Here is an 11907-nt window from a genome sequence, read left to right as displayed (position 1 = left end):
GTTCCTTCCTTTCCCCATCTGGTCCCTGTTCCCTTCGTCCCCTATTTCTATCCTATCTCCCGCCTCCCCCTCTCTCCCCCCTCCCCTCTCTCTCTCTCTGCTCTTTTATAAAACCCTTCCTTCGCTGTCTTTCTTTTCTCTCATTCCTACCTCACTATCCACCCTCCCTGTGTATTTCTGTAATTTCATCCATCCATCCACGCCTCCCTCCGTCATTAAAACTGTCCTGCTATGCTAGTAACTTGGCCCATTTCTATGCCAGATGCAGCTCCAGAAACCTCACGGGGATCTACTTGACAGCCCTAAGGGCCAATATCTACAAGGGCAGGAGCAGAGCTGACAGATGCTTGGACCCCAGTTCATTCCAGCTCGACCTTCTCCACTCTACAAAGCCGGATGGAACACCAAACGCTCATGCTCTCATAGACGAATTCCAACTGGAGCGTGGTTTTTCGGGGGATCAGAACAATGGAGGCCCAACATCGCTCTTACTCTTGTGTGTATACCAGACCACCATACCTCGGGAAAACTCTACACGTCGACCAGCGGACATCACTCAACATCACGCTGTGGCCTCCTGGTCAGTTGTCTGGACAACCTTCTTATGCAGGTTGTATAGGGCTCTGGACCATATCCTTGACTCCACTGGGCCCCTAGAGTATCTAATCTCTCTATTAAATCCATCCAGAGTGACGAGTGGCCTTGGCCCCACTGACTTGTGGCAGGGAGAATTACATAAAATTCACAACTCTCTGGGTGAAAAAGTTGGTTTTTTTTCTCACCTCAGTCTTGAATGACCTCCCCTTTATTCTAAGACTGTGGCCCCTGGTTCTGGACTTTCCCAACATTGGGAACATTTTTCCTGCATCCAGCTTGTCCAGTCCTTTTAGAATGTTATATGTTTCTATAAGATCCCCCTTCATCCTTCTAAACTCCAGTGAATACAAGCCTAGTCTTTCCAATCTTTCCTCATATGACAGTCCCGCCATCCCAGGGATCAATCTCGTGAACCTACGCTGCACTGCCTCAAACACAAGGATGTCCTTCCTCAAATTAGGAGACCAAAACTGTACACAATACTCCAGATGTGGTCTCACCAGAGCCCTATACAACTGCAGAAGAACCCATTTACTCCTATACTGAAATCCTCTTGTTATGAAGGCCAACATTCCATTAGCTTTCTTCACTGCCTGCTGTACCTGCACGCCAACTTTCAGTGACCGGTGTACAAGGACACCCAGCTATACACTTAAGATAATGACAATCCATGTTTGAAAAAGTGGCCAAGAGACTTGCGCTGGGCATGTGCAGTACAGCAAAGGCAGAATTTCAGCTGCCTTCAGTCCCCTGTCATTGACGGCTTGAAGCTGCGTCAACAGACCATTGCGTGTTACATGTACCGCACATGAAAGGCACGGAGAATTAGTCCTACCTGAGATCCATCTCTTATGCAGGCATAATTCTCCCGTGCCTTTACTACTTAGGTTTGATAATGACCATGTTATAACTTTATTCAGGGTAGGTGGTGTCTACCTTGCCTACCCTGACCCCACGTGCCTGCATGGGAGACTCGACACTTCCGCATCGAATGACATCCTCAAACTCACGATAACTGGTCATGCTGTGTTTCTTAGACACTCTCCCCCCATCTCAGTGTGGAAGAGAGGGAGCGGGTCTCCCGAATCTGAGGAAGGACATTCTTCCATATAGACGGGAGAGACGGAGTACAGAGAAGGTTCACCAGACTGATTCCTGGATGCTTCAGGACTTTTTTCATAGAAGAAAGACTGGATATACCTCGGCTGTTCTCGCTAGAATTTAGAAGATTGAGGGGGCGATCTTATAGAAACTTACAAAATTCTTAAGGGGTTGGACAGACTAGATACAGGAAGATTGTTCCCGATGTTGGGGAAGTCCAGAACAAGGGGGTGGGTCACAGTTTATGGATAAGGGGGAAGTCTTTTAGATGAGAAAAACATTTTTTACACAGAGTGAGTGGTGAATCTCTGGAATTCTCTGCCACAAAAGGTAGTTGAGGCCAGTGCATTGGCTATATTTAAGAGGCAGTTAGATGTGGCCCTTGTGGCTAAAGGGATCAGGGGGTATGGAGAGAAGGCAGGTACAGGATATTGAGTTGGATGATCAGCCACAATCATTAGTGAATGGCGGTGCAGCTCGAAGGGCCCGAATGGCCTACATCCTGGCTATTCCTATGTTTTTATAGATGTTTCGGTGAAGAGAGATAAGGAAGAGCGCGAGAGAGAGAGAGAGAGAGAGATAGAGGGAGAGCGAGAGAGAGGGGAGAGGAGAGAGGAGGGAGAGAGAGAGAAGATGAGAGAGAGAGAGGGGGAGAGAAAGGTTGAGGAGAGAGGTGAGAGGGTGGGGAGAGGGGAGAGAAAAGAGAGGCTGGAAGGAGACGGTTAGAAAGGGAGGCGCGAAAGAAAGAAGTCGCGGAAAGGAGGAAAGGAGAAGGAGGAGAAAGAGAGAGAAGAGGGCATGGGGAGAGAGAGAGATGAGGAGAGAAAGAGGAGGAGAGGAAGAGGGAAGAAGAGAGAAGAGGAGAGGAGAGAGAGGGAGAGGGAAGAGAAGGGAGAGGGAGAGAACGAGGAGGAGGAGAGAGGAGAGGAAGAAATGGGAGAAAAGGGGAGAGCGGACGAGAGCTGGAAAAAGTTGAGGACCCAGGAGATCAAGAGGAAGGAAGAGGAAGATGAGAAAAGGGAGAAGAGAGGAGAAGAGAGGAAGAAAGAAAGTGGAGTAGAGGGGGCGAAGAAATAAGTAAAAAGGAAAGGGAAGAAATGGGAAAGAGTAAGAAAAGAAAGATTTCAAAAAAGACAGACGGGGTTAAAGGAAAGAAAGAATAGAAGGGATGAAAGAAAAGAGAGGGTAGAGAGAACGAAAAGGAAGGTGGGATGGTGCGAGGCCAGAAGAAAGGCCCGAAGGGGGGGGGAAAGAATGGAGAAGAAGGTAATAGAGCAAGAGAGAGAAAGGAGAGAGGAGAAAGGGACACTAAAAGCGGGGAAGGGGGGCTTCTCCTCTCCTCTGAGAAACGAGAGGGAGAGAAAGAGCGAGGACTCTTCTTCCTCTCAATCTGAGAAGACGAGAGAGAGATGAGAGGAGACGAGGAGAAGAGAGAGAGAGAGAGAGGAGACGATCGGGATGATGGAGAGAGTCGAGAGAGAGAAGGAGAGAGGGGTGGAGAGACGCAGAGGGAGGAGAGAGAAAGAGAGACGAGGAGAGAGAGAAGTATAGAGGGAGAGAAAGAGAAAGAAAAAGACCTAGGGAGGTGAGAAGAAAGAGAGGGATTGAGCAAAGTTGTTCCACTAGTGTCGATCAGACCATCACCAGGAGACTCCATACCTCCGGCCCCAGATATATTTTCAATGTCACGCTCTCCTCTTACACTACCTTGACACCTCCCCAACATGTGGAAGGAGGGAGAGAGAGAGAGGGAGAGAGAGAGAGAGAGAGAGGGATGGATAGACAGATTATTATTAAAGGCATCACAGGGATGTAACATTGAGGCTCGACAAGGCGCTGGTCAGGCCACATTTGGAATATTGTGAGCAGTTTTGAGCCCCATTTCTGAGGAAGGATGTGCCGGCTCTGGAGAGGGTCCAGAGGAGGTTTACAAGAACCATCCCAGGAATGAGTGGGTTAACGTACGATGAGCATTTGTCGGCGCTGGGCCTGTACTCGCTGGAGTTTAGACGAATGAGGGGAAGATCTCATTGAAACTTCACCGAACAGTGAACGGCCTGGATAAAGTGGATGTGGAGAGGATGTTTCCAATAATGGGAGAGTTTAGGACCAGAGGGCACAGCCTCAGAATTAAAGGACGTTCCTTTAAGAAGGAGATGAGGAGGAATTTCTTCAGCCAGAGGGTGGTGAATCTGTGGGATTCGTTGCCACAGACGGTGGTGGAGGCCACCAGTCAGTGGATATATTTAAGGCAGAGATAGATACTGTAGATTGTTGATTAGTGCGGGTGTTAGGGGTTATGGGAAGAAGGCAAGAGAATGGGGTTAGGAGGGAGAGATGATTGAATGGTGGAGTAGATTCGATAGGCTGAATGGCCTAATTCTGCTGCTGGAACATGTGCGTTGATGACCTTAACCAACTGTAATGGGCCGAATGAAGGCCAACGTGCCAAAGTATATGTCATGCACTCTGAGGTCCACCTGGTCTGGAATGTTCACCTGAGTTTCTTGTTGTGCATCTGATGTCTTTACAGTGGAACCAGAAGGTGCCAAGTTGACTCTGACCACGATGTTTGGACTATACGTACGGGGAAAAAGTGTTCGCATAACCTGCATCGCTCCAGAATATTACAACACACGCTCATTCCGACTCATTAAAGATGGGGAAGGACACGGGGAGAACTTGGACAACCACTCAATGGACCAAGCAAGGAGCAGAGTTCAGTATGGCCAATATAACCGTGGCAGACAGCGGGAACTATACCTGTACTTACGAAGCTGAAATCAGCAACAAGACGTTCAACTCCAGCTACAGTAACTTTGTTGCTATCGACATCGTTGGTAAGTTCAATTGGTTCAAAGTCATAGAGTGAAACAGGCCCTTCAGCCCAACTTGCCCACACCGGCCAACATCCACATCTACACTAGTCATAGAGTGATACAGAGTGGAAACAGGCCCTTCGGCCCAGCTTGCCCACACCAGCCAACATGTCTCATCTACACTAGTCCCACCTGCCCGCGTTTGGCCCATATCCCTCCAAACCTGTCCTATCCATGTATCTGTCCAAGTGTTGTGATAGTTCCTGCCGCAACTGCCTCCTCCAGCAACTTGTTCCATACACCCACCCTCTGTGTGGAAAGGTTGCCTCTCAGGTTTCTATGAAATATTTTCCCCTTCACCTTGAACCCGTGTCCTCTGGTCCTCGATTCCCCTACTCTGGGCAAGAGACTCTGGCTCGCAGGGCTGAATGGCCTACCCCAGCACCTAGACATCGAAACATAGAAAATAGGTGCAGGAGGAGGCCATTCGGCCCTTCGAGCAGGCACCACCATTCATTGTGATCATGGCTGATCGTCCCCTATCAATTACCCGTGCCTGCCTTCTCCCCCTTATCCTTTGTCTCCACTAGCCCCTAGAGCTCTATCTAACTCTGTCTTAAATCCATCCAGTGACTTGGCCTCCACTGCCCTCTGTGGCAGGGAATTCCATAAATTCACAACTCTCTGGGTGACAAAGTTTTTTCTCACCTCAAGTCTTAAATGGCCTCCCCTTTATTCTGAGACTGGTTCTGGACTCGCCCAACATTGGGAACATTTTTCCTGCAACTAGGTTGTCCAATCCTTTTATAATTTTATATGTTTCTAAAAGATATTCCCCTCATCCTTCTAAACCAGTAAATACAAGCCTATTCTTTTCAATCTTTCCTCATACGACAGTCCCGCCATCCCAGAGATCAAGCTCGTGAATCTAATCCGCACTGCCTCAATCACAAGGATGTCCTTCCTCAAATTAGGAGACCAAAACTGTACACAATACTCCAGATGTGGTCTGAACAGAGTCCAATCCAACTGCAGAAGAACCTCTTTACTCCTATACTGAAATCCTCTTGTTATGAAGGCCAACATTCCATTAGCTTTCTTCACTGCCTGCTGTACCTGCACGCCAACTTTCAGTGACTGGTGTACAAGGACACCCAGGTCACGCTGTACCTGTATGCCGAATGGCCTAATTCTGCTCCTAGAACCTGTGAACTTAAACCTGCAAGTGCGAGATAATTTGATTTTAGGGGCAAGGAGGCCCTTCAGCAGTTGTACAAGGTCCTAGTAAGACAACACCAGGAGTATTGTGTGCAGTTTTGGTCTTCAAATTTGAGGAAGGCCATTCTTGCTATTGAGGGAGCCCAGCGTGGGTTCACCAGGTTAATTCCTGGGATGACGGGAGTGGCATATGGGTGGGTCGACTGGGCTTGTGGTCTGCAACTGCGAGTTGAGAAGGATGAGAGGGGATATCAGTGACGTGCCTCCACTTTCTTCTCCGCAGAGCGTGTGGAGATTCGTCTGAAGAACGGCACCCACGACTGCTCGGGCAGGGTGGAGGTCCTGAGCAACAAGACGTGGGGGACTGTCTGCGACGACCAGTGGCAGATCGAGGATGCCCAGATAGTTTGCAGGGAGCTTGCCTGCGGCCACGCCATCACCGCCACCTCACACGCCTATTTTGGTCAAGGTAGCGGCCCCATTATCCTGGATGACTTGAACTGCCAAGGAACGGAGCTGTTTCTCTGGCAGTGTGCCTCGCGACACTGGGGCCAACACAACTGTAATCATCATGAAGATGCTGGAGTTATCTGTTCTGGTGAGAGACCAAGACCCTCTCTCTCCCTCCTCCTCTCTCCCCCCCCTCTCTCTCTCTCCCTCTCTCTCTCTCTCTCTCTCTCTCTCCCCCTCTATCTCTCCTCCCTCCCTCTCTCTCTCTCTCCCCCCTCTCTCTCCCCCCTCTCTCTCCCCCTCTCTCTCCCCATCTCTTCCCCTCTCTCTCTCCCCCCTCTCTCTCCCTCTCTCTCTCTCTCTCTCTCTCTCTCTCTCTCTCCATTATCTCTCTCCCTCTCTTTTCCCCCCTCTCTCTCTCCCCCTCCCTCTTCCCAGGATGGCGGGACTGTCATATGCTGTGAGAATGGAGTGGCTGGGCTTGTACACTCTGGTGTTTAGAAGGATGAGAGTGAATCTTATTGAAACATGTAAGATTATTAAGGGTTTGGACACTCTAGAGGCAGGAAACATGTTCCCGATGTTGGGGGAGTCCAGAACCAGGGGCCAGATAATGAAGATGGTGGCATCATTTGTTCTGTTAAGAGACCAAGACTGTTTCTGGAACATTTGACGGTTTTGAATGTCAAGTGGAGAGCTCGTGGAATGTGAAAAATTACTTCCTGTCCCATAGTCACATATTAGTGATTGTCGGGGAGTCAAACCTCAAGACTGTCTCTAAAGGTGGTGTTTCACATCAGAGAATCTTATTCACATTCAGTGTTATTTCAAAATGGCTTTGTATTCATTAAACACCTACATTGTTGTGTCGTTTCAGGAAAATACTACATTATGTTCATCACTCACTGGAAGTAAGCATGCAGGTACAGCAGGTAGTGAAGAAAGCTGGCCTTCATAACAAGGGGAGTTAAGTATAGGTGCCAAGAGGTCCTTCTGCAGTTGTACAGGGCCCTAGTGAGACCACACCTGGAGTATAGTGTACAGTTTTGGCATGTTGGCCTTCATAACAAGAGGAGTTGAGTATAAGAGCAAAGAGGTCCTTCTGCACTTGTAACATTGCCTGATTGCCTTATCCAGGTCCCAAAGCAAGGTTGTCGTTGAGTCCAGACTATGATGTCTTTGCCAAAGGGGATTCAGTCACCTTTAAATGTTCAATCCAGAGACACAACGCCAGCAAACGTATGGAGTTTTTACGAAACAGCGTTTACATCTTGCATGAGGAACTCAACCCAGAAGATGTTTCTGCGACGTACATTATTGGCGATATCGGAGAAAATGACCAGGGATATTACACATGTCGATATTCCTATTTGATGGGTACTCAATGGATAAAGTCGACTGCAAGTGATCCAGTACCATTAATACTGTCAGGTAACGTACTGTCATAGAATCACAGAGTGATACAGTGTGATACAGGCCCTTCAACCCAACTTGCTCACACCGGCTATCTACACCACACTATGAGAATGCAGGGTGACTTGGACAGGTTGGGGGAGTGGGCAGATGCATGGCAGATGAAGTTTAAATGTGTCTAGTGGATAAATGAGAGGTTATCTACTTTGCTATCAAAAACAGGAAGGCAGATTACTATCTAAATGGCATCAAGTTGGGAGAAGGTGAAGTACAATGGGATCTGGGGGTCCTTGTTCATCAGTCAATGAAAGTAGCCATGCAGGTACAGCAGGCAGTGATGAAAGCGAATGGCATGTTGGCCTTTATAACAAGAGGAGTTGAGTATAGGATCAAAGAGGTCCTTCTGCAGTTGTACAGAGCCCTAGTGAGACCACACCTGGAGTATTGTGTGCAGTTTTGGTCCCCTGATTTGAGGAAGGACATTCTTGCTATTGAGGGAGTGCAGCGTAGGTTCACAAGGTTAATTCCCGAGATAGCGTGACTGTCATATGCTGAGAGAATGCAGCGGCTGGGCTTGTACACTCTGGAGTTTAGAAGGATGAGAGGATATCTTGTTGAAACATATAAGATAATTAAGGGTTTGGGGCAGAGGCAGGAAACAAGGGCTAGAGGCAGGAAACATTTTCCCATGTTGGGGGAGTCCAGAATCTATTGTCTATTGAACCTGCTAGACCAGTCCCACCTGCCAGCTCTTGTCCCTGGTCAGAGTCATAGCCTTAGGATCAGAGTCATACCTATAGGACTTCATGCCAAACTTGCCCACGCCGGTCAAAATGCCTCAGCTAGACAATAGATAATAGACAATAGGTGCAGGAGGCGGCCATTCGTCCCTTCCAGCCAGCACCATTCAATGTGATCATGGCTGATCATCCCCAATCAGTACCCCGTTTGTGTGTGTGCGTGTGTGTGTGTGTGTGTGTGTGTGTGTATATGAGTCGGTATGAGTGTGTGAACATAGAAACATAGAAAATAGTTACAAAAGTAGGCCATTTGGCCCTTCGAGCCTGCACCGCCATTCAATATGATCATGGCTGATCATCCAACAGTATCCTGTACCTGCCTTCTCTCCATACCCCCTGATCCCTTTAGACACAAGGGCCACATCTAACTCCCTCTTAAATAGCCAATAGCCAATGAACTGGCCTCAACTACATTCTGTGGCAGAGAATTCCAGAGATTCAAAAACAGGAAAGAAGACTTTTATCTAAATGGTGGACGATTAGGAAAAGGGGAGATGTAATGAGACCTGGGTGTCATGGTACACCAGTCATTGAAAGTATGAAAGGCATGCAGGTGCAGCAGGCAGTGAAGAAAGCGGATGGTATGTTAGCTTTCATAGCAAAACGATTTGAGTATTGGAGCAGGGAGGTTCTACTGCAGTTGTACAAGGTCTTGGTGAGAACACACCTGGAGTATTGCATACAGTTTTGGTCTCCAAATCTGAGGAAGGACATTATTGCCATAGAGGGAGTGCAGAGAAGGTTCACCAGACTGATTCCTGGGATGTCAGGACATTCATATGAAGAAAGACGGAATGGACTCAGCTTATACTCGCTAGAATTTAGAAGATTGAGAGGGGTTCTTATAGAAACTTACAATATTCTTAAGGGGTTGGACAGGCTAGATGCAGGAAGATTGATCCCGATGTTGGGGAAGTCCAGGACAAGGGGTCACAGTTTAAGGATAAGGGGGACATCCTTTAGGACCGAGATGAGAAAAACATTTTTCACACAGAGAGTGGTGAATCTCTGGAACTCTCTGCCACAGAGGGTAGTTGAGGCCAGTTCATTGGCTATATTTAAGAGGCAGTTAGATGTGGCCCTTGTGGCTAAAGGGATCAGGGGGTATGGAGAGAAGGCAGGTACAGGATACTGAGTTGGATGATCAGCCATGATCATATTGAATGACGGTGCAGGCTCGAAGGGCCGAATGGCCTACTCCTGCACCTATTTTCTATGTTTCTATGTGTCTCTGTGTAAAACATGTTTTGCTCATCTCAATCCTAAAAAAATGTCCTCATTATCCTTAAACTGTGACCCCTTGTTCTGGACTTATAACCAAATAACCATATAACAATTACAGCACGGAAACAGGCCATCTCGGCCCTACAAGTCGGTGCCGAACAACTTTTTTTCCCTTAGTCCCACCTTAGTCCAATTTACCACACCTTCATCCAGATCATTGATGTACATGACAAACAACAAAGGACCCAACACAGATCCCTGAGGCACCCCACTAGCCACCTGCCTAGAACCCGATAAATAGCCATCCACCATTACCCTCTGGCTTCTCCCATTCAGCCACTGTTGAATCCATCTTGCTACTCCTACATTTATACCCAACAGTTGAACCTTCTTAACCAACCTTCCATGAGGAACCTTGTCAAAGGCCTTACTAAAATCCATATAGACAACATCCACAGCTTTACCCTCGTCAATTTCCCTAGTAACCTCTTCAAAAAATTCAAGAAGATTAGTCAAACATGACCTTCCAGGCACAAATCCATGCTGACTGTTCCTAATCAGACCCTGTTTATCCAGATGCTTATATATATTATCTCTAAGTATCTTTTCCATTAATTTGCCCACCACTGAAGTCAAACTAACAGGTCTATAATTGCTAGGTTTACTCTTAGAACCCTTTTTAAACAATGGAACAACATGCGCAGTACGCCAATCCTCGGGGACTATTCCCGTTTCTAATGACATTTGAAATATTTCTGTCATAGCCCCGGCTATTTTTACACTAACTTCTTTGCTTTCTGTTTGCCAGACAGTTCTCTATCCACATCAATACTGAACCCCCAATAACGTGTGCTTTAAGTTTGTATACTAATCTCTTATGTGTGACCTTGTTGAAAGCCTTCTGAAAGTCTAGATATAACACATCGACTGGTTCTCCCTTATCCACTCTACTAGTTACATCCTCGACAAATTCTATAAGATTCATCAGGCATGATTTACCTTCCATGCTGCATTTGTTCAATGAATTCACCACTTTCCAAATGTGCTGCTATCCCATCTTTAATAACTGACCGGCATTTTCCCCACTACCGATGTTAGACTAACTGGTCTGTAATTCCCCGTTTTCACTTCCATCCCTTGTTAAAAAGTGGGGTTACATTAACTACCCTTCAATCCTCAGGAACTACTCCAGAATCTAAAGAGTTTTGAAAAATTATCACTAATGCATCCACTATTTCTGGGGCTATTTCCTTGAGTACTCTGGGATGCAGCCTAACTGGCACGGGGGATTTATCGGCCTTTAATCCATTCAATTTACCTAACACCACTTCCCGGCTAACCTGGATTTCACTCAGTTCCTCCATCTCATTTCAAACCCGGTCTCCTGCTATTTCAACAGATTATTTATGTCTTCCTTAGTGAAGACAAGGTAGTTATTCAATTGGTCTGCCATGTCCTTGTACACCATGATCAGTTCACCTGTTTCTGACTGCAAGGGACCTACATTTGTTTTAACTAATCTTTTTCTCATCACATATCTATAAAAACATTTGTAGTCAGTTTTTATGTTCCCTGCCAGTTTTCTGTCATAATCTATTTTCCCTTTCCTAATTAAGCCCTTTTTCCTCCTCTGCTGGACTCTGAATTTCTCCCAGTCCTCTGGTAGGCTGATTTTTCTGGCTAATTTGTACACTTCATCTTTTGTTTTGATACTATTCCTGATTTCCCTTGTTATCCATGGATGCACTACCTTCCCTGATTTATTCTTTTGCCAAACTGGGATGAACAATTTTTGTAGTTCATCCATGCAGTCTTTAATTACATGGCTTCCATTGCATGTCCATCGTCAACCCTTTAAGAATCAATTGCCAGTCTATCTTGGCCAATTCACGTCTCATACCCTCAAAGTTACCTTTCTTTAAGTTCAGAACCCTTGTTTCTGATTTAATTACTCTCCATCCTAATGAAGCACTCAACCATATTATGGTCACTCTTGCCCAAGGGGCCACGCACAACAAGATTGCTAACTAACCCTTCCTCATTACTCAATACCCAGTCTAAAATAGCCTGCTCTCTCGTTGGTTCCTCTACATGTTGGTTTAGGAAACTATCCCGCATACATTCCAAGAAATCCTCTTCCTCAGCACCCCTGCCAATTTGATTCACCCAATCTATATGTAGATTGAAGTCACCCATTATAACTGTTTTACCTTTGTTGCAAGCATTTCTAATTTCATGTTTGATACCATCTCCAACTCCACTACTACTGTTAGGTGGCCTGTACA

General features: G+C 46.6%; 1 protein-coding gene across 1 annotated transcript in view; it reads left to right on the top strand.

Moving 5' to 3' along the window:
* Positions 1-4202: 4202 nt before the first annotated feature.
* The window catches only part of LOC129694907 (galectin-3-binding protein A-like), a 23776-nt gene continuing 16071 nt past the window's right edge, over positions 4203-11907 (top strand). Inside the window, exons 1-3 of the mRNA XM_055631664.1 lie at positions 4203-4538; positions 6019-6333; positions 7323-7616. Coding sequence (XP_055487639.1) covers positions 4358-4538; positions 6019-6333; positions 7323-7616 — 790 coding nt within the window. The 5' untranslated portion in view covers positions 4203-4357. The remainder of the gene's footprint in view (positions 4539-6018; positions 6334-7322; positions 7617-11907) is intronic.

This window comes from Leucoraja erinacea, unplaced genomic scaffold (genome assembly GCF_028641065.1).
Source record: "Leucoraja erinacea ecotype New England unplaced genomic scaffold, Leri_hhj_1 Leri_850S, whole genome shotgun sequence".
NCBI lineage: Eukaryota > Metazoa > Chordata > Chondrichthyes > Rajiformes > Rajidae > Leucoraja > Leucoraja erinaceus.
The sequence above is the reverse complement of the archived record's forward strand: the minus strand, read 5'-3'. Positions and strand labels throughout refer to the sequence as shown.